This window comes from Micromesistius poutassou (genome assembly GCF_964030765.1).
Source record: "Micromesistius poutassou genome assembly, chromosome: 6".
NCBI classification, from domain to species: Eukaryota; Metazoa; Chordata; class Actinopteri; order Gadiformes; family Gadidae; genus Micromesistius; species Micromesistius poutassou.
The window spans coordinates 6,815,625-6,842,620 of NC_140276.1; the positions used below are offsets into that span (position 1 = coordinate 6,815,625).

A 26,996-nucleotide genomic window follows, 5' to 3' on the forward strand; every position below is an offset into this window, starting at 1 on the left:
CATTTCTGGTCAGTACTTTTGAAAAAGCTCACGTTTGACAATGCAGGAAATGAAGAAGCATCTGGCAGGAAGTAATCTGTTCGCATACTCATGGTGTTGGGAAAGAAAGAGCAGTTTCAGTCTGCCTTGATCATCACACAAATCAACCAGTCCTGAAAACACACACCCAAATGCACAACATGGCAAACAGATAGTGTGATGAACAACATGAACAAAAGAGCGTCAGTGTGTCAGAGTGATGTTTTTTCACAGTACACTACCACTTCATCTGAATAGTTAAGCAAAGTGGTTATTTTAGTAATTTTGTAATTACTCAAGAGGACAGGTGCTTGAGGTAACAGGACACCTTTGGATAAGCTGTGTAAGATATTGAATGTCTGCTTTCAGTGATCCATTGCATTGCATTGTGTCCAACATTTGTTAATGAGCATGACATACTGACCAAGACATCTTACGTGAAAATCATAACGTGTAGGATTATAATCTCATAATTTATTACTCGCTACACCAATTTGTTTTATTAACATAATAGTGAAGTTTTTTTTTTCCGATTCAGTGTTTTTTTTTGTGACCTTGGTAAATCATTGAAAAATATTTTGGGATCCAGTTTTCATAATGAATTCTGTTTTAATAGTCAAAACTGTATCCCTCTGCACCCTCTCCCACCTGCATCAGGAATGTGAAGTTTAGTCCTCAGGTACTGCAGCAGCACATCCACCCGACAGCTGGTGTTGACGAGAAACTGCTGGTCATCTGAGCCACAGCAATACAATACGTACAGATAGAATCAAGAAGTCTGTTGAGCCAAAATAACGTTAATTATAACGGCACATCTTTAAAAAAAACTTATGGCTTACCTCCGTGTTTAATATGGACGAACATCACTGAAGTTGGACAACCAATTAGAAAAAGAAAAATATAGAATGAAGAGAGAATTCTTTCTTTATTAAATCCAGTCAAGAGAAGGGAGCATGCTCAGTGGTTTTCAATGTCTGATTGGCTATCTGGTCCTCTGCTCGTTGTGTTGGACAAACCCAATGAGGTGTTTGTTTTCATCACAGAGAAGATAACTCTTCCCTGGATTGTCTCCATTTAGACTCAGGTGACCCATGTCTGAATCATTTAAGTCTTTTTATACAAAATTAAATAAAAAAACAAAACCTTGAAAACCGCAAGAGTGAAACTTAACACAAAAAATATCAAGATGACTATCTACTTCATGTTTTAACATATGAAGTAATAATTAAATGAAATGATGAATAATAATAATAAAATGTACAATATACAATGATGTAATTAATACAATATGTATTATACAACAATTTTCATACATAATAGTGATGGTACCCCATTTCTGACCTTACAAAAGTGAAAGAAAATCAACAAATCTATTGGAAAATCTCAGCAATAATGTATGAGCAAGTGCTATTAAATATATATGGTTACAGGTTGATTTACTCAAGAGACGAATTCACTGTACACCAAGGGCCATGTCCAGAAAGTTGGCAAAAGGCGTTGTCTGTGCAGGTGGGAAAGGCACCAGTACAGACAGGTCCATTGTTCTCAGGGTGTCCGTAAGGGAACTGAAAGAGAGAAGACATACCGTCATTGCCTTCCCCCTGCAGGGTCCACAAAAATATGGGTTACCTATTTAAATAATTGCTTTTCTGGTAGATTCTTCAACTCTGTCAGGTTAAACCAGAACAGACCTGCAGGTGCAGTAGAGCAGGTGAGACTCTTTATGGAGCTGTCCAGCTAGCTCCAGCTGATGGTTGTCCATCAGCTTGTCGTTGACCACAACCAGAAGAGGCTTCCTGGCTCCCAGCGCCTCCAGACAGCTCCCAGCACCTGGGGTGCAGAGGGCAGATTGTAGTTCATGTTGACGAACGCCGCTCCAATTATTGAGCAACATCAACCCAAGAATGACTCATGATAAACATGGTTCTACTTGCTTGTTCGTGTTTAGTTCATCAGTGACTAGGGGGTGCCAGATGATTATGCGGCCGCTGGTTGTTAAACACACCTGCATGGCTGACGACAAGGTCAGCACGAGCGAAGTCTTCAGAAATGGAGTCTTTGAAACGGAAGGCCTCCAGTGTGAGATCTAGTCCACTCTCTGGACCAGGGAGGACCGAACCTCTTCCCACCTGTAGAACCAAACGCTCATATCCACGAGCCTTTAGTGCCTGTGGGAAATTAATAATGTCATAAATGTATTAATTAATCAATGTCGCCACTTAAATGATACATTTTTTTCAGTTATTCCAACTGTCCATTTAAGAAACTGAGGAAGCGTAAACACTCAAACATTAAACCTTAGACATACACATTTAAAAATACATTGAGACATTTAAGTGTAAACTTAGATACTCAACGTCCTGGATACATGATATGATTTTATTACTAATTTAGTATACATTTTTTGGTCCAAAGCGCCTTACAGTAAATCAGATGTATGATGTTATTGAGGTGCAGGAAATGGCTGATTCATCTTTCTCAGTGCTGCCTGCAGAGCCTAGTAGCCACTACATTATCCTACTCTTTCCCATAGTTGTAATTCGTGGATTCTGTCTATCACGTATTGGAATGGTTAGCGCAATGTAAATAACAACACTGTATGGCGGTGACTCATTTCGACTTAATAACACTTCAAAACAGCGTACTACTCACCTTAACAGCCTCAGGAGTCGTAATCGTTGTAATGAGCTCATCGAAACTTGTAGTACCCACAGTAACGAATACTGTCTTCATTGTTGTCAACTTTACGATGAAAACAATACCATGAATTTGGTGTTGAGTACAGGCTTGGAACAAGTCGCAACATTCCTCCTTGTTCGGTCAGATGTCGACGTCGACCTTCTGAAGAATGGACCACACTGCCACCTAGCGGTTTGGAGCTTCTACCGCCACAAACGACATGTTTGCTGTTTTACCATAAATATATATATATTTGAATGTATTTGTAATTTGCCTATTAAGAGATGTTGGAAAAAATAATAAACTGTGTTTTTCAGTTAAAGGACAATCACTAAGCTGAAGTTGAATCCATGGTGAAGATGTTATCTATTGGTTTAGTCCAAATAATCAATAGATAATACATTATTGGCACTGAATACATTTGTAATGGTAATGTCCACATATGTAACATTTGAATACGTAACTTCCTGAATCCTGATAGTCAGGATAGTCTAGGCAGGCCTAGCTATAAAGAATCACACAGAGGCGGGGATGAAACAGAAAGTTTTTAAGGCTCTGTTAAATTCTCAGTTTCAAAAACAATAGACTATATCTCGAAGTCACAAAAGCAGAAAAAAAACTAGTAGGCCTCTAATTTGAAATGTTAAAAATTGGCTAGCAATGTCATTAGTTTGTAATAAATAGACAGAAAAAAAGAAAAATAAAGCAAAGAAGAAAACAATACGTCAGTTACAGGGGCTAGAATTTAAACTAAACCACAACGGAGGCACCAAGAACGTCATCTCTAGAGGTCAAAGTAAATCCATCTTGTCCAAAAGAGGGGCTTTGTTTTTGTGAGCTAACTTTGGTTACCATAACTAGGGAAACCTCCCTCCCTCAGAATTAACCAGCCCTCCTGATCATAAATGAGAAAAAACAGCACCAGATATTTTGTCCATCAGTGACCGTGCTCGTACACATCATGGTTTGTTTTTATTCAAACCCCTGAAAGTCAAATGGCTCATCTTTGTAACGTGTAATTGTTTTTTGTTTTTTTTATATGAAAAACTGTTCATTGTTATCATACATACTTCCATATGTGCTTGGCTATCAACAGATACAAGTAGTAGATACTAAAATCGCGAACCCGATCGACCACTGCAACTGGCTAAAGAAAAGGGTAGCAGTTAGAATAATAAAACCACATTCAAGTAGAGAACAATGTTAGCTTCCACAACACCGCAATTTCTGTGCTACAAGCAGGATTTCATAACTTGAAAATAGACAGCAAAGTGAGCCATAACGACTATGTATAGTACGGGACATTATTTGCTTGTGGATTAGTCATAAGATCAGGGAAGTATGCATGCTTAAAAGTAAAGTTTGTTTCGTTATAGTAAAATACTGATTTGAGATTCAAAACTTTTATACAAGTTAAAATATCAACGATATAATGATTAAGCAGCTTTGAAAAAAGAGCTGCGGTGAAACAACAACTCCTGTTTTTGTGTTTTTTTTTTTAAAACCACAGGAATACACCCAACTCAAAAGACATCAGAGAATAAAAGTCCCATATGGCCGCTTCAACCCGTCGCCTTCCAGCTTGAAGTCGACGGCTGTGGCTGTAGCTGTAAGCTGTGTGTCGGGGGGTTTGCAACAAAGGCCATGGAGTTTCCACACAGACCGTGTTTCTGGAGTCACAATAGTAAAAATAGAGAAGGCCCCGGAGGGACCGCTTCTCCTTTGAGGAGGTTCACGGCGGAAAAGTCACAAACCGGTCGTTCAGTAGGAACACTGCCAGCGGCAGGAAGTCAACAACAGGGCTCAACTCAACTTGGCCCCAGGATCATGGGTCATCCAAACAGGAAATGGCTGCTCCAACCTCAGTAAATGATGCCTCTATAAAAAGGAAAAAACAAGAAGAAGAAGAACAAGAAGGAAGGACAACATGGGTTTAATAAGGGGAGGCTCAAATTACAAATGACTGCCAGTGTATATTGTCATCTGGCGTTACCAGTTATGAAACTGGCAAGAAGTACAGATTTGTTTTTCCTTCTCTACTGGCTGGATCTCAGGTAGCTTAGTTTATTTGGCTCTTCCTGAACTACAGTGGTTTTCATCCCCCTTTCCCACCACCAGCACCTCTCTGTTGTAGGCCCTTCTTCATGCAACATTCCTCCGCTGATCGCACGATAACAGTCTCTAAACCAACAGCTCTGCCAGAGCACGACACCCACTCATCCTTCTCACTTCCAACTGCTGAGATCTCAACCGATTTTAACAAGCTTGAACTCTACACTAGCCAGTACAATGTGCGTCACAGAGGAATAGATGTGACATTATATAATACTAAATGATATATTCAAGAGCAACTAGGGGCCCTTTGGTAAAGCTTGATGAAGAATAGAAATACTGATATTTGACGGCACGTTGCTGAAATTGTACCCCCCCATGTGTTGGTAGATTGAATGGGTCCGATCAAGTTCAACTTGTTCCTGTCTAGCTCGACTTGTAGAGCATGGTCTTAACACTGCCAGGGTCAGGGTTAGATTCCCACTGGGGCCACCCATGCAAGGAATGTATGCACTCGGAATTGTGAGCAATTTGGATAAATACGCACATTACATATCATAATGAACTGGAAGAGAGACGAGTTTTGGTACATACCTGTTGTGCTCACTGTATAACACATGCAGTGCAGCACTGCTCCTGTTTCTCTGGCAATGTAGAATAATTCATCTGTCGCACGATCTCCGCAAACAGCTCGTCCACCATGGTCTTGCTCTTGGCTGAGGTTTCGATGAAGGGGCAGCCCCACTCCTGGGCCAGGGCACGGCCATCGGACCCGGCCACCTCGCGCTCAGACTCCAGGTCCACTTTGTTACCGACCAGGATCAAGGGTACTTTCTCAAACCGTTTCACACGAACTATTTGGTCCCTCATCGGTCTGATATCCTGTAAGACAGAAGAGGATGTGCAATGCTTAGTATGGCAGATAACGTATAAGCTGCCTTACACCAAAAAAAAAACAACCAACAGTTTTTGCAAGATGTTAACAGTTACGTATGTTATGTAAATAAACTAAATATCACCAAGTTCTGCACACGGTAGTGTAGCATATATGGATTTGTTATCCAAATCATCTCAACAAATAATCAATATCACACCAGTGCACCAGTTGACCAGCAAGTGGAGAGTGTGATCTACGCTGGTCAATAATCATCAACAATAAACCTGGAGGTACCTGGAATGACTGCTGATTGACCAGGCTGTAGACAAGTATGAACCCCTGTCCATTCTTGATGTAGAGATCCCTCATGGACGCGAACTGTTCCGTGCCTGCCGTGTCGAGGATCTCCAGCACAGAGGGCGACGAATCCACCTCGATCTCTTTCCGATAAAAGTCTTCGATCGTCGGGTCATATTTTTCGATGAAAGTGCCGGTGACGAACTGTACGGTCAGCGCAGACTTGCCAACGCCACCGCTCCCCAACACAACAACTTTGTATTCCTTCATTGGGGTTCTCGACTTTGACCCAAGCTATTTTGCAAGCTAACGAGTTAGCACGACCGCTATAGCTGTTGTGACAACATTTATCGCAACTACGACGAGCCAAAGACGTACCCAGCGAGCGACCGAAGCTAATGGGTGTACCGGGCCTCGTATACGAACCGAAGCCCGACTCCCGCATCCGACTAGACGACAAAGCGAGCTTCGCGTTAGTTGGCATGCAAAGTTGTTGATCGCCGCTCACGTTAGCCACTAATGTTAGCTAATGCGGTTTTCACACTGCTCCATACTGGCTCTAAACGGAGGAGCCTCCGCAAGCTAACCAGAAACAAGAAATGCAGAACAATCCCTTATATTTCCCCGTGTGTGCTTAGTAGCTTACCAGCAGCAAGTCAAATAAGTAGCACATTCAATCTTACCCCGATGTATCCCTATTTCTAGATCGCATGTCAAGCTGCTGTGTGTGTACACATATACACACACACACATTCACGTACACGCACACAAACTAACCTGCTAGTGTCGCAAAACGCACTGCTGTGACGACCAAGGCCCGCTGGGGCTGGTGCTACTGGTCCAAAAAGTCGCTTTCCTGAATATCCGGTTAATGATTGCGCCACAAATTCAAAGACACACAGCGATTTGAGATTATTTATCTCAAACCGATGCAACTTTATAGTCACAGGAGCTCACCCCCCCCCCAGACAGACAGCCAGACCGAGACACACCAAAATAAAATAGTATTACTGAAGTGATGTATGTATTGTTTTATACTATTAAACTTCCATAAAGTCCTATTTGCGTTAGACGACATGTCTAGACATAGGATTACATGAGTACATATTCCTGTTACATGCTGTTTATGAGCAGCATCTTACATTTGATTTGACGTGAAAATAACATGGCTTAACTTTAATTATATTCTTTGTACATGCAATACCACTTACACTTGAAGTGCATCAATCTATAATAGAGCTACAGGGCCTTTTGACAAAAGTATGTAAATCTTAGCCTTTATATCAACAATTAAGAAAACAACAAGTCAGTGATGATCACCAATAAGGGCTTTATTAAAGGGTAAAACAAAACAAAAATAGAAAAAGGTCATCATCATATAGGCAAATTAACCTACATTTTAATAATCATACACCACAAAATAAATTGCCATGTAGCAGTAGCACATAGAAACACAATTAGCTAAAATATAATGAGAAGCAACAATATGGTAGAGCAACGAAACTGGGCTGTGATGTTTCAGTGTGCAAGAGAGGCAGGCAGAGCGACAGAAAGAGAAAGAGAAAGAGAAAGAAAGAGAAAGAGAGAGAGAGAAAAAGAGAGAAGTGTTTCGTATGGCTTAGTCCTCAATAGGCCCTCATGCTTTTCTCATTTTGTTACTCGCTTCCATGGTTCACCAACTCTATCCAAAGTCGTCAAGACAGCTACTCACTGTACATGCACTTCTGGAAATGAATTGTGAAATGGAAATGGATCATAATGTCATGAGTTAAACAAAGAAAAACAACAAATATATATGCTTAATGATGAAGGCACGGGTAAACTTAACTGTGTTCGAGTGATAGAAACAAAAATGGAGTAAAAGCACAATGCAGTGATGTTAAATGGAAATCTACTGCCAGTGGAGCCTACTTCATACACGGTAGGCCACGTGTACATTCCCCTATACTATAGCAGTAGAAGTCTGCAGGATACGGAGCAAAATAGACACACAAGCTGATTTCCTGGATTTGATATACACACAGTACATAAGAATAGCATTAGGCATTAACACAATGTTAGAAATAAACAAAAAACAATATTTTTCCCCCCCCCCATTCTGAAGGCTTCAAAACACCACAATGGAATGACTCAAGTTAATCCAACACTAGGACAGATGCCATGGCAACAAAATCATTGGCTTCACAAGCAATATATAAAGCGATAAATGACCAGGTTTGATGTATATAGTTTAAAGGGTATTTTGTATTAAAAGCTCTGTTGGAACATGTTTTTCACTGTCCAATCTTTGATAGAAATTCAATAGGTGAGTCAGATTTACTGATTATTGAGCAATCATAGTGATTGAGCAGAAAAAAAATGACATCATTTTCTTACAAAGAAATAAATGTAAAATTATCACTCATCCAGATATTCGGTTTAAAGACTTTTAAAGAAATGTTTTGGTACTAGGAGAATAATTATTTTAAATTGATTTCAGTAATTTGTGAAAGATTTATCACTGCTGCATTACGCGATCATTTGGAATCTTTTAAAAATGACAAAAAATGTATCTTTAAATGAATCTTTCAAACTTAATTTTAAGATCAGATAGTTGCTGCACCTATAAAACGGTTGTCTAAATTGCTAAGATTTTTTTTTTTACAGCAATACAATATCATGCTTAGCAAGCAATAGGGCTTAAGCAAATAGAACAGGACAAATCATTCAAAACCGTCTTTCTCATAATTCCTAGAAATTATAACAGCATACTTGTTGTATTGCTTTTAACAATACAGTGATTTAGTTTTTATCAGTTTTCTCTATATTTATTCAAAATAAATTTTTGAATATTTTTGACATAGTTATGTACATAAGTGCAAACAAGGTGAATATCACACATTCGTACACCCCAGCGAGGCTCGACATCAGCCAGCACAGCTGGGCTAGCCGGAGAGGAAAGAGACTTCCGATGAACAACACTTCTAGTCTAGAAAAATCATCTAGTCCGAGACCGGAAGGTCCAAATAATGAATGGGAGAGGGCAGGTTGTGGTGTCCATCGTTTCATTTTTCAAGCCGAAAGCCTCTTAAATTCCCGAAAGATACACGTTTACGTTAGCAAAAAATCAATTTTTTTTTTTTTTTTTTTTACGTTTGACACCAACAAAAAGGAAAGAAAAACAATCAAAACAAAGCAGATTTACGACACACTCACAAACCATAATAAAGTTACACGTGACCAGTCTCCCCAAAGGAACTTTGAATATCATAATGACTTATTTGTTTCCGTAAAACGTACTCTAAACTAACTAAACATTCCCTTTTGTGAATAAGTAGGTTTATTCTCTAAATTGTTATTTCAATTTATGTGAAAAAGAATTAAGTTAATACAAAGGTAGCCACATTGTAATTTTGTTGCCACAGCAACAGTAACTTTTCTAATTAACAATGGATCTATCAATTTAGATATACATACTCGTTTATTAGTCTACACAAAGTATTTTACTTAAATGAATATTTTTTTTATTTTCATGCATTGATTTATTTTGTCAAATAATAATAATAAAAAAAGTTTAAACTTACCACTAAATTACTTTCATTACATAGCAATCACGACTTTATACAGTGATGAAGAAACCAGGCCCCATGGCTCTGTCCTGGCCACCAGAACCTCCAGTAGGACCGGATATGACCTGTACCCATGCTTTGAGATCTGATCTCACGGTATGCAATGACAAGAAGGAGTTGCATATTCTCCAGTCATAGGGTATGAATTCATGAAGATGGCAAGAATAATTACAGTGGCACTCCTAAACATCAGGTCTGTAGAGAACCGAGTGTCAAGAGAAAGAGTGAGAGACTATAAAGAAAAAGATAATCTATGTACTCACACAAAACACGTTCAAGTGTACAAGGAATAGACACTTTTAAACACGACAGACAATGGTAAACGTTTAGTTAAAATTAAATACCCCAAGAGTGGCACCATTCATTTGTCAAGTATTTTGTTATTCCAGCTGGATAGCAGTTGGTGAAGGCATAATGACATGACAGAAGAGAGATTTTATTTCTTTTTTTTTCTTGACTGGACAACGCAAGTCTTCCAAAGCTCTAAGGTTTAGACAAAATAACTTGCCTGGACATTCTTATCATCACTTCATTAAGTCAGAGAGAAACGTTTGCCTTTAAAATCAAATTCATGAAAAAAATCGGGACGGTATTTGCTCAAGGATATTATTATTATTTTTTAAGTAGTCACACCACCCATGAACATTAAATATAAATCTATATAATAATACACATACTTTAATGTCCTAACACAGTATCAACATGATATTTATGTTACCTTTGAAAAAGTCTATATGTAGTGAATCATTATATTTCCACATGCCATTCTTTTAAATGGGCATGGTTAAATTTTTTGCATTAAATACATTCACGACACAATAACATGACTTAAACATGAACACCTCTTCAGTGGGAAATGCCACAAAATGTGTCACCCTTTTCAGCTAACAGAATATGGGATTCATCGTCTCTTTTAACATAGATACATATGCACACAACTAATTAAGAGTATTGGTTACGTTTACCTTATTCATGTCAAGACAGCACAGCTGTCCCAAAGAAACTACACAGATATAGCTTACTGTTATGATAACGATGAACTACAGATCCATCTATACCTATCGATCTGTTTAACAGTGTATGAACAATCAACACTTAAGGAGACTGGAAAGAGGCACATATTCCCTTTGCTTAATTCTATTCGATCCAAGATTCAACGGCCAGTGTATTCCGTTTTTTATTTTATTTTTTATTATTCGATACCCACTGTGGGATCAAATCTGGGTCACCTTTCATATCTCCGGCCCACGTATTTTGTTTTCTGGCTTCTCCTTGTGGGAATTAAGTCCTCCCTTGACCAGAGCAGTATTAGCATTTAGAGTCTGTCGACTATTAAAGAATGAACAGAATCAGAGGAAAAAAGAATACGCTTTTTAAGTCAGACAACACAGATTCAAGTTCTCTTTTTTCTCCCTGAAGAGCCAATTTAAATAACAATCTTAGTGCCACTTAGTCACTCAAACAGCCAAACAATGGGGTGAAATTTACCCCAAAAATAGAATTATATTTAAAAGCAATTCCCCCTTTGTCATTTTTTATAAATTTCTACCAGGTACAGCGTTTGTGTTTCAATTTTCTGAAACAGGAGCGTGTCAGTTATCGCATTAACTAGGGATGTTCCATTCGTAGGCCACTACTCTGCCAATACAGACTTTGGTGAATTTGCACAAAAACAGGAAAGCACATGCTGCTTTCATGCTGTGCAACCATTCTATCATCGGCCGTCAAAGCTCAAAGTTCCCAATAAAGAAATTGTTCAGTTTCAGATTTGTTCCCCAGGTGATCATTTAGGTTCAAATAAGATCCAAGCCGACATGGGACCAGGACTTATTTGAACTCTTTCTGAAGCGCCTACGATGTCATAGGCGTTGTGTTTTACTTAACAAGTGCCCCGACTATGCTTAGAGATTGTCATTCATCAAACATTGCACAGAGACCCACAATCAAATTTGGAATTGGGATAATCTTGGAAAGACTGATAAACTGACCTCAAAGCTACAGTAGGTGGCGCTTAAGTCATTCCAAAGGTTTTATAGCCAATGAACATTCACTGGTCACTGAAGACCATTTCTGACTGAAAAAAACATAGGTAGCTTTAATATTTATAATGGTCTACTCTGATCCTGTATGAAAAGGTCAGAGTACATGGAATAACGCTGCTTAAAGGGGATAAGATTCATGCTGTTATGCATGTTTAAAAGAACATAAAATGCCTGGGCTAAGATTGCTGGAATAGGAGGATTTGTTTAACTTGCTAGCGGGCTAGCATTAAATAGTTTATGGCAAAATACTAAATGAATTTGAAATAAATAAGTGATGATGCACTTTGGACATTGTTCGGTTATCATAAATAAATGAAATATATTCGAATTGGCAATATTATCTACTGAGTGATAAATACATTGTAGTTTGACCTAATTGTAAACTTAATCTGGAAGGGGGTTTAAGCAGAACACCAGCACTAGCCTTCATCCTCTTACACAGAGCTCCATGAAGACAGCGTGCTGCTGCACCACCATTTGCTCCACGTGAACCCTGTTCACCACTCGTTGTATTATTTCTGGAGTATAAATTGGATCGTTTGTATTTAGCCTCAAGAAAAAAATAACATAACAGAACCCTGTTCACAAAATTGAAATTAAATAAAACATTCAAATTTGAAAGTATTTCATTTTTCCACACCCAAATTATTGTTTTCTTTAGTGCCAGTCACATAAGGTCACATCTTCTGCCATAATACCGGTAGATCATTTAAAGGCACAGACAAATTAACAATAACCGGATGTTCTGTTTCTCAGGTAGAGTGAGATGATTGACCCTGAAAAAACACAAAGTTTTTTTGACAGCATTGTACTAATACAATTGAGACATAAAATATTGAAACACAAATCATGAAACATAAATTTGATTCCATACAATACAAACCCCCCCCCCCTTTCCAACATTATGCTTTCAGTGCCAAACATAATGGTGACCAGTGGCAATTCCTGTTAGTTATTTTAGTGGAATTCCTTAATTAGCATCTCTGCCGGTTTATTGATATTTTCTTATACTTTGGTGCAGTCGCCCAGTCATGTCGTTTGCTCTTCAGTACAAGACGATGGCTTGGAACCCATGAGGGTTTTCGCTGTCGAAAACGTGTGTGTGTGTGTGTGTGTGTGTGTGTGTGTGTGTGTGTGTGTGTGTGTGTGTCTGTGTCTGTGTGTCTGTGTGTCTGTGTGTGTGTGTGTGTGTGTGTGTGTGTGCGTGTGCGTCTTAGTGAGTGTATTTCTTGAAGGTGTGGCACTGGGCATGTATGGCTGTGGGAGCATGGTAGTGTCTGGCCACCGCCTACAGTCAATACACATCACGGCGGCTGTTCTCCTCCCCAAATGCTCTAGAGGCTCCCCATCCAACTGGCGCTCAGCCACTCGAGCCGAGCTGCGGTGTATGCCGGGCCTTTTCTCTACCAACTAAAACATCTCCAGGTTCAGGTTCACACTGCCACACGGTGAGCGTGCACGTTTGGATTAGGCACATTTTTGTTGCATTCTGAGAGTTGAGTTACTCGTTAAGGGATGGGTGGGTGGGTGGGTGGGTGGGTGGGTGTGGTGGAGTGGATTAGGGAGAGGGGGTGAGGGGGGGTGGGTTCTTAACTTGGGTGGCGGGCCAGGCCCACCGAGTTGAGGCCCACCGGCGCGGCCATCAGCAACTTGGGGACGGGACAGAAGTGGGTCTCCATGGGGATGCAGTGGAGCTCCACTGTGTCACCGTTCATGACCTCGGACGGGTCTACTGAGGAGGGGGGGGAGAGAGAGAGAGAGAGAGAGAGAGAGAGAGAGAGAGAGAGAGAGAGAAATAAAGAGATATAGAGAACCGGAAAGTGAGGAAATTGTTATTTGCCATAACATAAAATTAATAAGCATGTTGCTAAACAGGTTGGTTGAATTAATTTAAGCACGAGGTTAAGATACATCAACTATATATAATATATGCATGTGTCATTTAATGAATAAACTCAAATTATTCAAACCATAATCCTGATTACATTTCGGTTATACAGCCATGTGCAAGACAGAAAGAAACACAAATTCAACTTAAACACACTGTGTACATTTGTACAATCAAAAATCAACATGATGCTCGGAACAATGATGAAAATGTGAGACTTTTTCATCCTTGAACAAATAGCAAATGTGTCTAATAATAGAGTAAGGCTTCATTAGTATGAAGCATCTGAGCACTATTAATGAAGGTTGGATCCTTGGTCAAGAGGCTTATCAGACCTCAGCTAAACATATGCAAACTCCTGAAGTTCACCGGGACAACACTTAAAAAAATCACCTGATTTTAAAGTACTCACTCAAAATATTGTTGCTGAATTTGGTAATGAAATAATTAAGGCCCTACTGTGATCAATTAAACTGAGGATATTTTAGCGAACGATCACATGGCGGCCGATCGCACGGACCGCAAAGCTCTCAAGAAGTCTCAAGAAACATTTGTAAAATTTGTCAGATCATGTCACGCCAAAAACAAAAGCACACACCCCAAAAAACCAAACAAGGATGAAATGTAACCAATGGGATCTCCATGGGGAAAAAAAACGCAATGGCGGCTCGTGTCCTTTTTTTTTTTTCGCTAAACGATCGCGCATCAAGCGGCTTCAAAAAAGAAAAAAAAAAACCCACAAAGATGAACACAAAATGAAAGAGCAAACCTGATTGGACGCGGCGGATTCAGCGAAAGGAACATTGGTGACGTGGGTCGAGGCCGACGAGACAGTGGAGGAGGCACCGTGCATCATGGGAACTTTTTTTATTCAGGCGAGAGCCAGACGACACACACACACACAGAGGACGAGGAAATGGGCGGGGGAGGGGGTAGGGGGTGGGGTAGGAGGAGGAGGGAATAGGAATGATATGGTTACCATGGCGAAATGTAGCGGCGCAAACGTCATGGCAACAAGTCAAGGGACATCGCTAGGATGGGATTTCGAAAGGATGGGGGGGGGGGGGGGGGGGGGGTCAAGAGGAACATGCAGATGAAACAGGAGAGATGAAAAACAAAACTGAAATGGGTTCAATTGGAGATCCGACCAGTTACAAAACAGCGATAAATGTTTCAGTATTGTTCACGAGTGGCGGTTCAGGAGAACATGGCTATGAAAGTCATACAATCTGTTGAGACTATTGACCTTTGATCGTTGCGTTTAGGGTGAACCTGTGAATTAGGGCAACAATTTAATACAGTTGGATGCAAACATTAAGCTTTTTTTTTTTGCGACGGTTACAGAAGTACAACTCTAGGAACAATATTTCTTCTTGGACAGTTCTGTGTGACGTGAATAGAAACATACTGGAAATAGCATGAGACAGCTATTCTATTGTTGAAATGGTAAAAATGACGATGAGTCAGCTGTTGTTGTAAAATTGAGCCCGTCGAACTCAACTTAAATAAAAGACTGAGCAGATTGACGTTAACCTTTTGACAAAACCGCAAATCACTGTCAGATGCAATAATTTCACAGCACTATATGGCAGGCAAATTGGCATCTTAATACAGGTGTAGGAAAACCAAAGATAAACAAAGCAACTAAAACAGAATAAATGAACAATGAATGATAAGAATGAATAAGTCCACACACACCCACACACACATATAGACACACATACACACCCACCCACACCCACCCAGACACACACACACACACACACACACACACACACACACACACACCCTGAAAAGTTGAATTTCCGTGTGTATATTCAACACATGAGCTTCAAATACATTTTTAGTGTACAGATTTTAACGGGGTATTGTTGTTAGTTGTCTCAACAGGGTGGGTACAATTAATGTTAGCACAAACTAGTCAGTTGGTTAAAATATAACAAAAAGAAATCTTTCGTATTTTTACCTCGACCCTTCTCAAACCCACACCAACATTCTCTCTGCATACTTTATGTTAATATGATTTAGTTTTAGTTCCAAATAATCTGTATTCCCACACACTGGCAGCACAAACTGGCTCTCATTCAATCATGCCTGTTCCCACCAAAACGTTACTCATCACTTGTAAACGCTTTTGCAATAAAAGTAATTGTTTGGAAAGCATGACACATGTGAATGTGAAATGCGACACACATTCTATTGGCCTTTATACTGTCTCAGTCTTAATCTTACGTTTCTCCATTTATGATATTACATAAATAATATTAATAGATATATTTAATTGTATCTGGAAAATATAATAGTATAACATGAATAATGTAGTCTATTTAAAAAGCTCTGTTTCAGCAGAGACTAGGCGTTCAGGATTCCGTCAGCACTAACATCGGAGCTATAGGTTTGTATAACGTTGTTCATTGTTCCTAAACAATCATCGGACTGCAGCCCAGATATCATCACTAGTTATATTGCCGAGGTGAACTAATATTTAGCACTATCCACCTTATTCCGCGACCGTTCTATTTCCCATGATTCATAGTGGCCCGCCGGTTTTTCCATTTACGGCCGAGTGCTTGTTTTCATCTGGGGACGGAAGGCCCTAGGAGATGGGGAGGGGGGGGAGGGAGGGGAGGGAGGGGAGGGGGGGGGGAGCCCTCACCAGTGTATCCAGGTATAGACAGCATGCGGCTAGGGCCCTGACGGAAGCCGCTCCAGTCCCGCCTCTCCCAGCGGCCCTCAGCGGGCAGCGGGGCCGCGGCTTTCATTAGTCCTACGGGAGACAGGGAGGGAGGCTTACTGGGGGCCCCCCAGCAGGCCTGCTCACACACACCCGTTCTGGTGTGGAGCTAGGGAGGGGGGGGCGGGGGGGGGGCCTACCTGAGGGCCGGCTTACCCTCCACACACACCCACGCCACACACACCCACACACCCACGTACAGGCGGACAAGCACACACAGGCCGACAAGCGCACGCACACACACACACACACACACACACACACACACACACACACACACACACACACACACACACACACACACACACACACACACACACACACACACACACACACACACACCGAGGGCATGTACAGGAATGTACACAAATCTTCAGACGCAACGCATGAGGTGTAGAGGAGACTGAGAGATGGGCGTGGGCAGATTAAGAGACGGTGAAGAGACACGTAGAGAAAATGGACCGCTCCCTTCCATAGCGAGAGGAGCTTAACGTGAGACCAGCCTACAGCTAGCAGCTCTCCTCTCTGCCCTAGGAGTCGAGAGAACGGCCCTACCTATGGCTCCTGAGGGGGCCATGCACAAGACGGAGCCTGGTACCATCCATATACACACACACACACACACACACACACACACACACACACACACACACACACACACACACACACACACACACACACACACACACACACACACACACACACACACACACACAATGATGAATAGAGCAGTGGGAAAAAAGATGAACAGAAAGAAAGAAAGAAAGAAGGGAAAATGGACAGAAGAAGGTGGGGCCAAAAAAAAGGTGTTGTTTAATAAACAGGACAAAGTGACATCACAGGTGTGTAACCTTTGCCCCCATACAAATATTCGACATACATTACATTTTTGAAAATTGACTGCATCCTCTGTGACATTCATCGTCTCCTCCGACTCCACTACTGGACATCTCAATCAATTCCCTCGAAATTCTCCCTTTAGGCAGATTTACAGTCTGTGTGTTCACATTTTTTAATCAAGGCAATGTCTGCTGCCATATGCTCTCCATGCTTGCAGTGAACACTGAATACATAAAGCACACGAAGCCATCAGTCACCCCGTCACACAGGAGAGGAGAGGCACGAGCACAGAGTGGGACGACAGCGAGGGAACGTTCACAAGCACAGAGTGGGACGACAGCGAGGGAACGTTCACGAGCACAGAGTAGAACGACAACGAGGGAACGTTCACAAGCACACGGAAGCCCTGCATGTAGCGAACACACACATGACCTGCAGCACAGCTCTAAAGACCGTCACCTGAACCAATAATCAATCAAAAAGCAACAATCCATTTTGTCGCGTTATCAATATGACTCACTGGTTGTTAACATACTGCGCTGTGTAATATTTATCTTCTGTTGACTGTCTCTGTCATTCAGCAGACACTAGTAAACCGGAGCCACTCGGCTGAAATGCAGTCAATAAGGAGCAGGGAGTGGTTCTGCATCTTGCTCAAACTCAGTACTTAGTCCACACCATGTAGTCACCAGCCTATCCTGCGCAATGTTAACCAGAAAAAGACCTCCATACCATACTACACCTCTTTGGTTTTTAACAGAGTTTTAACAGTAGGCCCAGTCCCATTTCTCTCCCCTTAACAAGAACCCTTGCTTTGAGTGCCCTTAGCTGCAAGCCAGCTACCGAGCTGGCTGGCTGTTCAAGGGTTGATTTTAAGAGAAAAAAACTGCACTCCCCCTTTGCTGTATTGCTTGCTTGCTTGTATCAGAACACCCTACCCCTTTGCGGGAACGTGCACAAAATCTAGGGTTAGGGCTCAAATCTAGGGGAAGGGTGGAGAATTGGGACAGGGGCCTTAGCCCAACACCCTATAGTCACGACCCCCATCCTGCCTTGTATCTAGCCCCCATACATGGAGGAGGCCTCGTGGTGGTCCACACAGAGGGAGACCCGGCGGGGAAGCGCGCGTGGGACTGACCGGTGGGGATGAAGGTCTGCTGCAGCTGCATGTTGGCCAGGGCCTGCTGGTAGTGGAACATGCTGGGGCTGAAGACAGCGGCGGGAGCTCCATTGCTCTTCTCCATGGGGGACCTCTTTGGTAGTTGGTGCATGGCTCCCTGGGGAACCGGCTGGGGAGGGAGGGAGAGGGGGGGGTGGGGGGGGAGAGAGGGAGGGAGGGAGGGGGGGAGGGAAGGGGGCAGAGAGGGAGTCAAGATGGAGGGGATTGAGAGTGGGAGGGAGGATGGAGGGGGAGTGAGGGAGTTAAGATGGAGGGGAGTGAGAGAGGGAGGGAGTCAGGGAGGGAGGGAGTCAGGGAGGGAGGAATGGAGGGGGTGAGAGAGGGAGTAAGGGAAAGTGACGGAAAGTTGGAGGAAGAGAAAGGAAGGAAAGAAAGACAGAAAAAAATAAAGGTCAGAATCAAGAGACACTGAATCAGCTTAACCCTTGAGACACTGAATCAGCTTAACCCTTGAGCAGTTCAACAGAGTACATCTCGACAGTATCGTCCCTGCTTATTATTCTTTTATAGTTGCAGGTTATCCTAACCAGCGCTGCAGTGACTGAGCCTGGAGCGACATTGGAGAGTGGAGTTTGGTGCACCGCCACAAGAGGGCACTGTGGCGCGCAGTGAGCGCTACCGAGATGTAGGCCAGCCCAGAGGTCAGCACAAGAGCAAAGTGGGACAGTGACGAGTCCTTTTTTCTAACCAGGTAGCCGCGGCCGCAGATGTTGGCCCCCGACCGTTGCGTCCTCTACCCGGGGCGTTTACCACGGAAACCGACCAGCTCGGTTTAAAATCACCAAGTAAACAAGGAGTCCCTCACAGGACGAGGCACTAATCGTTTTGCTTTTGTCAGTGAAAATGTCTGCAACGCGATGCATACACCAAAGAGAAAAAAAAGAAGGCATAGAGGCAGGGACAGACAAACGGATAACAACATGAAGCATTGTGCGGTAACAACGGTAGTCACGGCAACCAGGATGACATAACGCTGTTTTTTTTTTGGGGGGTGGGGGGGTAAACAACAGCAGAACTAAACAGAAAATGAAAAGGAAACGGTGCCCTTGTGGTCGGCTTGTCTCCCTGCCTCTTCCCTCTCTCTCCCCCAGAACCAGCGTCTCTCTCCTCCTCTCCTCCTCTCTCCTCGTTGCTTCAACATCTGCATTGCAGATCAGCATATCGCTTAGCATACAAGGTGGTCTCCGAACGCCAGCCATGAGCGTCTATCCATTTTAATATACAGTTCTTATGCAATAGGCACATACTCTCTCATGTACATGAATGTATTTTTTTTAGATGCATACATAAAACAAACATTTTATCTGTAAATACCCGTCATATACTGTTTTTGTATTTAAATATGGAAACATTTCCACTGTTTACACAGAATAAAAGGTCCAGCGTGTAGAAAATAGTAGCATCTAGCGGTGGGGTTGCAGATTGCAACCCAGTCTAACCAATCACAGTCCTCCATCGGGTGTCTTTGTGGTGGTCACCATGGCCTTTACTTATTGGGGGACAAGGCAGAGGTAACAGCCTGTTAACAGTCCACACACAGTCCTCTTAGTGCATCTATAGTCGTAAACTACATTCATAGACCCAAAATGATCCGTGAGATGCAATGATTATTAATCTCGATAGCAGTAAGCGCTACGAGCCATTGTTTTCTGCCACTGGTTGATTTTGATCACATGATCGTGCGCAGAGCTTCCTTTTCGGATACCAACTCTCTCCAAAAGAGTTGAGTTAGGGAACATGGAAACAGGCCCCGAAAACATCTCCTCAAAATGAGTGAACTGAGGACTGAACACCCAGACTCATAATCCCTTCATTTGCGAACTGCCATTCGCTACACTATTTTACACGTGGATTAAAAAGTGAAAGCCCATTCTAATTGAATCCTCAAACCTCATTGGACGTTGTGGTGAAAGGATGGAGCGTGCTCGTCTTCCATGGCTGTATGAAGCGTGTGTCCGAGAGATTGAAGCTGGCTCGACCCTATAGTATAACGCCACGCCGCTGTGCGTGTGAAGAGCGCAGTCTATGACCAGGTCCGAGAGAGGGTTAAGCTTCTTGTACAAATAAGATAAGACCACGGTGTGTGTGGCGGGCGGCGCACTTCATATACAACACCGCTCATATTAAAGCTCCTGCACAATTACTGTACTAAAAAAAAAGTATCACAAATGGGTGGTAGCCATGGGGATAACACATCCTTCCTAGAACTCGGACCTCAAAAAATGTTTTTCATCCTCTCTACTGTTTTGTCCGTTCTGGGCTACTGTAGAAACCTGGTTGTGCAACAGGCGCTGTGGAAGAGGACCCTGTGTAGATATTAAGGGCTCATTGTAAGATAATGAAAACAACAATTCCCAAGATCCCATATCATGCTTTTTCAGGGTTGATAATTGTATTTGGGGGTACTAGTAGAATAGGGTAACATGCCTGTATGTTAGATATTCCCCCCCCCCCCCCCTATTATTCTCACACTGTTTCTCACACATTTTTGCAAAAGCAATTTCAGCGTCTTTCAAAAGACGGTAAACACAACCATGTTGTTACAACCACGTTGTTCCATATGAACACAACCATGTCGTTCCATATGAACACAACCATGTTGTTACAACCACGTCGTTCCATATAAACACAACCATGTTGTTACAACCGCGTCGTTCCATATGAACACAACCATGTTGTTACAACCACGTCGTTCCATATAAACACAACCATGTTGTTACAACCACGTCGTTCCATATAAACACAACCATGCTATATATAAACCCAACCGTGTCAGTATGAGTCACCGCATGCGAGTGTCTACTTGTTCTGATGACCGGCCCAAAGCCTGGAGGAGGAGGAGGAGGAGGAGGGTTGGGTGGATAAATGGACGGAGGGGGACGGAGGAGGAGGAGGAGGAGGAGGAGAAGGAGGAGGGATGGGTGGATGACTGGACGGAGGGGGACGGAGGAAGAGGAGGAGGAGGAAGAGGAGGAGGGTTGGGTGGATAAATGGATGGAGGGGGACAGAGGAAGAGGAAGAGGAGGAAGAGGAGGAGGAGGAGAAGGAGGAGGGATGGGTGGATGACTGGACGGAGGGGGATGGAGGAAGAGGAGGAGGAGGAAGAGGAGGAGGAGGAAGAGGAGGAGGGTTGGGTGGATAAATGGATGGAGGGGGACGGAGGAAGAGGAGGAGGAGGAAGAGGAGGAGGAGGGTTGGGTGGATAAATGGATGGAGGAGGACAGAGGAAGAGGAGGAGGAAGAGGAGGGTTGGGTGGATGAATGGACGGAGGGGGGTGGATGCGGCGGCGGCGGCGGGACTCACCATGGACGCGGCGGAGGCGGCGGCGGCGTTCTGGCCGGCCTGGTGCTGCGCTGCCTTGATGCGCGCCTGCAGGTGCGCCGGCGGGTGGAAGTACTTGCACTTGTCCCGGCTGCAGCGGCCCTTGATGTAGTCCATGCACACGATGACCGAGTTCTCGCTGCAGTCCACCATGCCCGCCTCCACCGGGTGGGCGTAGCGGCAGTCGTTCTCCCCGCGCGTGCAGTTGCCCCGCTGGAACTCCCGGCACACCTGTCCAGAGGTCAGAGGTCAGAGGTCGTGAGGGGGGGGGGGCACCAGATAGAATGAGTGGTGTAGGTGATATGAAGCTGTGTGTCTGTGCGTACAGTATGGAATGTCGTGACAGCACACTCTCTGCAGTACAGTCACGGGATTTAGGGAAACGACTTAACACTAGTAAACAAAAAAAAAAAAAAAATAGAGAAAAATCTATGTTTTAGAATCAATTTCTAAAAATGCCTCTGTGTGGTTATATATCATGTCCACAGTTTCCTCTGTTGAAACTGTAAGATAATGCTTCACACCGTAACCATTGTCATGCTACGGATACCAATAAAGCTACGAATGAACGATACAATAACGGTACAGCGACTGACAGTTGAGCGGCGACCACGGTGCGGGTCCGGCGCGCGCCGTGCCGTGCAGCCCTACCTCCAGCTTGTCCGTGCGGATGGATTTATGCGTGGAGGTGCCGTTGCCCATGGCGCTCAGGCTGGTGGGGCTCCCGGGGACCAGCAGAGGAGCGCTGGGCATCAGCTCGGGCATCAGGCCCATCCCTGGAGCCATGTGGCTCAGGTAAGGACTGAACGCCATGCTGGGACTGGTGGCCATGGAGGGCGTGACGGGGAACGTGGTCTGAGAGAGAGAGGGGGGGGGGCATCACAGACAACGTCATGTCAGGTATAGTGCTTTTGTTAATCATTGTTGTTCTTCAAATAAAATCCAAACTTAAAAATATATATATATATTAGTCATTTATAGAAAATAAATCGATTAAAATCGATATTCGGGTTTGGCTTGAAAAAATCAGAGATTTTATTTTTTAGGCCAAATCGCCCCGCCCTAGAGTGTGCGTGCGTGTGTATACTGTATGTCAGGCGGGTGTTGCCGGATGTCCAGTTTGTTAAAGGGGACATATTATACCACCAGGTGTGGTGTGATTAGCCGTTACAAACCGTTTTGAAAATCTGCCCCTTATGACATCACAGGTGGGTGTGTCCACCTAGATGTGTGATGGATAGATGAGCAACGTTTGCCACGGTCCACTGGGGTAGGCAGCTGGATATGCTGATCTATCCAGCACACACATCTAGGTGGACACGCCCACCTGTGATGTCAGAAGCGGCACATTTTCAAAACGGCTTGTAACGGCTGTTCACACTCACACCTGGTGGTGTGACGTGTCCTCTTTAAACACTCACTATGGGCTGCAACTGGGCTCCCGGCAGCATGAACTGCATCTGTTGGGCCAACATGGCGGCCGCCGTCTTCTGCTGGATGAGGTTGTTCCGGCCGTTGATCTCCAGCTGGGTCTTCAGGTGTGGCGGGGGGTGCAGGTACTTGCAGTTCTCGCGGGTGCAACGCCCCTTTGAAAGTAGAACAAACAGGCCGCCGCAAGTCAGAAGTGGGAGCTTGTGGCAGGCGGGGGCGGGGGGGGCGGGGGGGGCGGGTCTAAGAGGCTCTCTGAGAGCAGCTCTGAGTGGTTGGATCCCAGGGAGTAGGAAGCCCTGTGCCAACAGCGGCCTGGAGGAGACCCGCACGTGTTCAAGGATAATTGAATCAGAGGGGGCAAGTCTTTACAAAGAACCCCAAAGACAACAGCGCAGCCCTTCATCACTTCATATGAAAAGCTTTTTCGATTTAATTGGACCACTTGATCTGCTGCTCCCCGCCAAAGAAGAAAAGAAAGAGGCTTAACAAGACAATAGGCCTCCGCCGTATGCAAGACTAAATATCCAAAGATTCCAACCAATTTTCCCCGGCTAATCTGAGAACTAGATAATTGCTGCTTTAATTGAATGGGTCGATTAATGGGGTCTCAGGAGATGGTGCGCTGGATAATTCATGAAGGAATCCGCAGCCATGTACTAAATGTCTAAATCATTAAAATGTGCTGAATTGGGGAGCGGTGTCCTCTTATCAAGGACGGTGAGACAGGAAAATAACATCAACGCTGCCTTCGAAGCAGCAGTTACTACATGATCATTTGCTTTAAGAGGATCACATTTTAAAAAAAAGATATCTACCACCAGAGCGTTTTCCTCATTTTCATCATACATTAAACTGACGATAGAAAGAATCACATGTATCACCCATTGCGGTTCACAGGTGGCGCACTAGAGTCAGGCAGTGTCGATATCCACACACCGTTGTTGGTTAATAACTGAACCAGGCCAGAAGATAGAGCCGGAGCTGCTCCGAGATACACGTGTTATATTCTCACCATCAATCTATATCTCCCTTCTATAATCACCACCTTGCAGGTTATCCGTCCAACAAACACCACCAGCCCCAGAAGAACGGGAATGAACTGCTTCAGCAGAGTATGTGACTGTACCACATGGCCTGACGATAGAAAACATGGCCGACTGGGAGGAGGAGAGGAGAGAGAAGGAGGCCTTGAGGTGTTTGTGACTTCATAAAAGGCATACAGTGTATGGATATGTGGGCTTTAACTCTGGGGAATTCGCCACAAAGAAACTTCCGACAGGACGGTATTTCATATCTGACAAATTTGGTTGAGAAATAGTCTCCGTGACCCAACGTGCGTATGCAGAGATCTAAATGTACTTTTGTGCTCTAGGTAGTTGGGAACAAAAGCGACAACAGAGATAAGATGTTGCCTAATAAAATGTGAGCTTGCAGTTTGCAATTTGCATGGGGGCAAACTTGTTATATTCACGTCGGGTGCGCAAAAGCTTTGGTCAAGACTCTCCACGTTTTGATTATAATAATAACAGTCTGCTTTTGTTATGCGGTGGGTAATAGTGGGAGTTCTTATTGGCATCAGATGGCAATATCAAACATATATCAAAATATCTAACATGAGCTAATGGAAACAATATAGCACACCGACAAAGCAGCTAAACTTGGCATGATCCAATCTGCTCTTCTCCAGAGAAAACCTTTAAAAGGTGCCATGACACGCCACCAGGTGTGGTGTGATTAGCCGTTACAAGCCATTCTGGAAATCTGCCCCTTATGACATCATAAGGGGCAGAAAGTGGGCGTGTCCACCTAGATGTGTTGCTGGATAGATCAGTCCACCAGCCTACCCAGTGGACTGTAGCAAACGTTGCGCATCCATCCGTCACACATCTAGGTGGACACGCCCACCTGTGATGTCATAAGGGGCAGGTTTCCAAAAACGGCTTGTCGCGGCTAATCACACACTCACACGCCTGGTGGCGCGTCGTGGCACCTTTAACATATTTCTAGAGCGTGTGCCGAACAGCGTACTGTGCCGAGTATGATGAGTTTAACCTGTCTACATCACGGCCTTTATGTCTACGACCCAAGGCCCTTGGTGAAAGGAGCCTTTTTAAAAGAAATCTGTTCTCAGGGCCTACTCACAAACCACTTTAGTTCCTTCCTTGTTCCTCCACTCCTAACCATTTATCTTAAAGCTTTCCATTGCCCCCCCCGTCCTCCTGCCCCCCTCCGCCTCGATCAGCAGTGACCTTCCTCCTCCTCTGGGGCTCTGCTCTCGTCCCCTCTGGGGGGAGAGGAACACACGGGGACCTCTCGAGGAACCGCAGTCTGCCATTAAACACCTGGGGTGACGGCAGCTGTGTCCTCTTCCTCTGCAGACGGGGCGGTTAACCTCCTCACCACCACCTCCTCCTCCTCCTCCACTGTCAAAAGGCTCTCATCACTGCGGCCGCACCGATCGACCGACCAGGGGTCAAACCTCTCTGGACGGACAGATGTGCCGCAAACGGAACAGCACACGGGTCCTTAAAGTGTAGGATAAAAAGGTAAACGGACTGCATTTATATAGTGCTTCTTTGATAACCGGTGGCCACCCAAAGCGCTTTACAACACGGCCTCACATTCACCCATTCACGCACACGTTCACACACCGACGGCGGCGTCGTCAGCCAGGCAGGGCGACAGCCGGCTCGTCGGGAGCGGTCAGGGCGAGGTGAGGGCGCCTCGCTCAGGGACACCTCGACACTCTACTAGGAGGAGCCGGGGATCGAACCAGCAACCTTACGGTTACCAGCCAACCCCGCTCTACCTCCTGAGCTACATTGGTCGTAGTGTTATCCAATTGCGTGCAGTGATATTCTCAAATGCATGCTTGGTGCCGCCCCTCGAGTCAGGCCGTCTTCATCACTCATTGCCGGACCCTACAGCTTTCTAGATGTGGGTCTGGATTTCCAGGCTAATGCTATATTAAACTGCAACGCTTTAAAGACAGCAACACGCAGGTGAAGATTAGTGCAGGTGAGACGGTGAGATCGGTGCTGGTGATGTCACGAGCACCATGGCGCTGACGACGCTGATGGACGGTGATGGACGGCGTCGCGGGACGCCGAGGAGCACCAGGAGGTCGTCTCCGTGGACGCGCAGAGCGCTGGACACAGAAGAGGCGCCGGACGAAGGTAGAAACAGAGAGAGAGAGCCGCAGTGTGTTTCGCCAGCAGGGCCCCAGGGCCAAGAGCGAGAGAGAGAGAGAGAGAGAGAGAGAGTCAGGTGACCTCCGGGGGGGGGGGGGGGACAACCGGAATCCCGTAACACTGGAGTTTGCAGTGAGCTTTGCATCAGCGCGATGCGTAGGAGGCTAGGTCTTGTATGATGAGGATTAAATGTCCCGGGCCCAGCCCAGTAAACCAGTTTAAACTCAGAATGAGCTATCGACCAGGCCAGAGAACGTCGAGTCAGGAATCCGATTGTTTGACCCTGGTAGTAAGCAGTGGCACGGGGCGTTAGCAGGAGCACAAAGCACAAATCGAAATCCTCAACCTCCACCAACCGCCAGTGTTAAAACAAAACGCCCCTAATAGACGGTAAACCATCACTTTCTTATGAAAAAAAATCACGCATTCTGTCCTCGTCCACACCGGCGATGGCGAGACAGGTGCCACCCGAGTCAAACGTTACCGGGGTGTTTGGTGCTCAACGCTGCGGGAACGCAGGCGGGCGGACGTAGTCGCCACATTCATCACTTCAGAGGACAGTCGGCTAACAAGATAGTGGAGTAGGAGGAAGACGAAGAGGAGGAGGTGGAGGCTTCGGCTGCTCCCACTTCATCCATCTCTTCTCCTTCTCCTCCTCCTCCTCTCCCTAGCAGACCCATGATGAGCATGCGGAGGTAAAGGACAGCCGGACAGGAAGCTGAGTCTTATATATCGGTGGACGCTGGGGACGAGTGCCGTAAGAGGAGAGGAGGAGAGGAGGAGAAATGAGAGAGAGAGGGAGAGAGGGAGAGGCGGGGTGGAGGAGTTTGACCGTAA

General features: G+C 44.4%; 3 protein-coding genes across 10 annotated transcripts in view; all 3 read right to left on the minus strand.

Annotated features, from left to right (window-relative positions):
• Positions 1-18: 18 nt before the first annotated feature.
• Positions 19-2,821, minus strand: LOC311344906 (UDP-N-acetylglucosamine transferase subunit ALG13). 2 transcript variants are annotated; one of them, XM_084469246.1, is made up of 6 exons: positions 2,671-2,821; positions 2,024-2,186; positions 1,710-1,848; positions 1,459-1,583; positions 858-884; positions 19-753 (listed from the first exon to the last, which is right to left on the minus strand). In XM_084469246.1, the coding sequence occupies exons 1-4, from the start codon at positions 2,749-2,751 to the stop codon at positions 1,472-1,474; spliced, it is 495 nt and encodes a 164-aa protein (XP_084325372.1). In that variant the 5' UTR covers positions 2,752-2,821; the 3' UTR covers positions 19-753; positions 858-884; positions 1,459-1,471. The 2 variants fall into 2 exon arrangements, with proteins under 2 accessions (XP_084325372.1, XP_084325371.1); XM_084469245.1 differs by lacking the exons at positions 19-753; positions 858-884 and having other exon boundaries at positions 928-1,583.
• Positions 2,822-3,240: 419 nt separating this feature from the next.
• On the minus strand, positions 3,241-6,707 carry rap2c (RAP2C, member of RAS oncogene family). The gene is made up of 3 exons (XM_084469348.1): positions 5,921-6,707; positions 5,344-5,631; positions 3,241-4,575 (listed from the first exon to the last, which is right to left on the minus strand). The coding sequence occupies exons 1-2, from the start codon at positions 6,191-6,193 to the stop codon at positions 5,353-5,355; spliced, it is 552 nt and encodes a 183-aa protein (XP_084325474.1). The 5' UTR covers positions 6,194-6,707; the 3' UTR covers positions 3,241-4,575; positions 5,344-5,352.
• A 544-nt stretch (positions 6,708-7,251) lies between these two features.
• Positions 7,252-26,996, minus strand: part of mbnl3 (muscleblind-like splicing regulator 3) — a 30,468-nt gene continuing 10,723 nt past the window's right edge. Inside the window, exons 3-10 of one of the 7 annotated variants that reach the window (XM_084469718.1) lie at positions 22,959-23,123; positions 22,189-22,392; positions 21,520-21,768; positions 18,174-18,324; positions 16,751-16,786; positions 16,118-16,228; positions 14,231-14,322; positions 13,150-13,302 (exon numbers count right to left, since the gene is read on the minus strand). In XM_084469718.1, coding sequence (XP_084325844.1) covers positions 13,285-13,302; positions 14,231-14,322; positions 16,118-16,228; positions 16,751-16,786; positions 18,174-18,324; positions 21,520-21,768; positions 22,189-22,392; positions 22,959-23,123 — 1,026 coding nt within the window. In that variant the 3' untranslated portion in view covers positions 13,150-13,284. Of the gene's footprint in view, positions 13,306-14,230; positions 14,323-16,117; positions 16,229-16,750; positions 16,787-18,173; positions 18,325-21,519; positions 21,769-22,188; positions 22,393-22,958; positions 23,124-26,996 lie in introns of all 7 variants that reach the window. The other 6 variants (XM_084469719.1, XM_084469720.1, XM_084469724.1 and 3 more) reach the window with 6 other exon arrangements.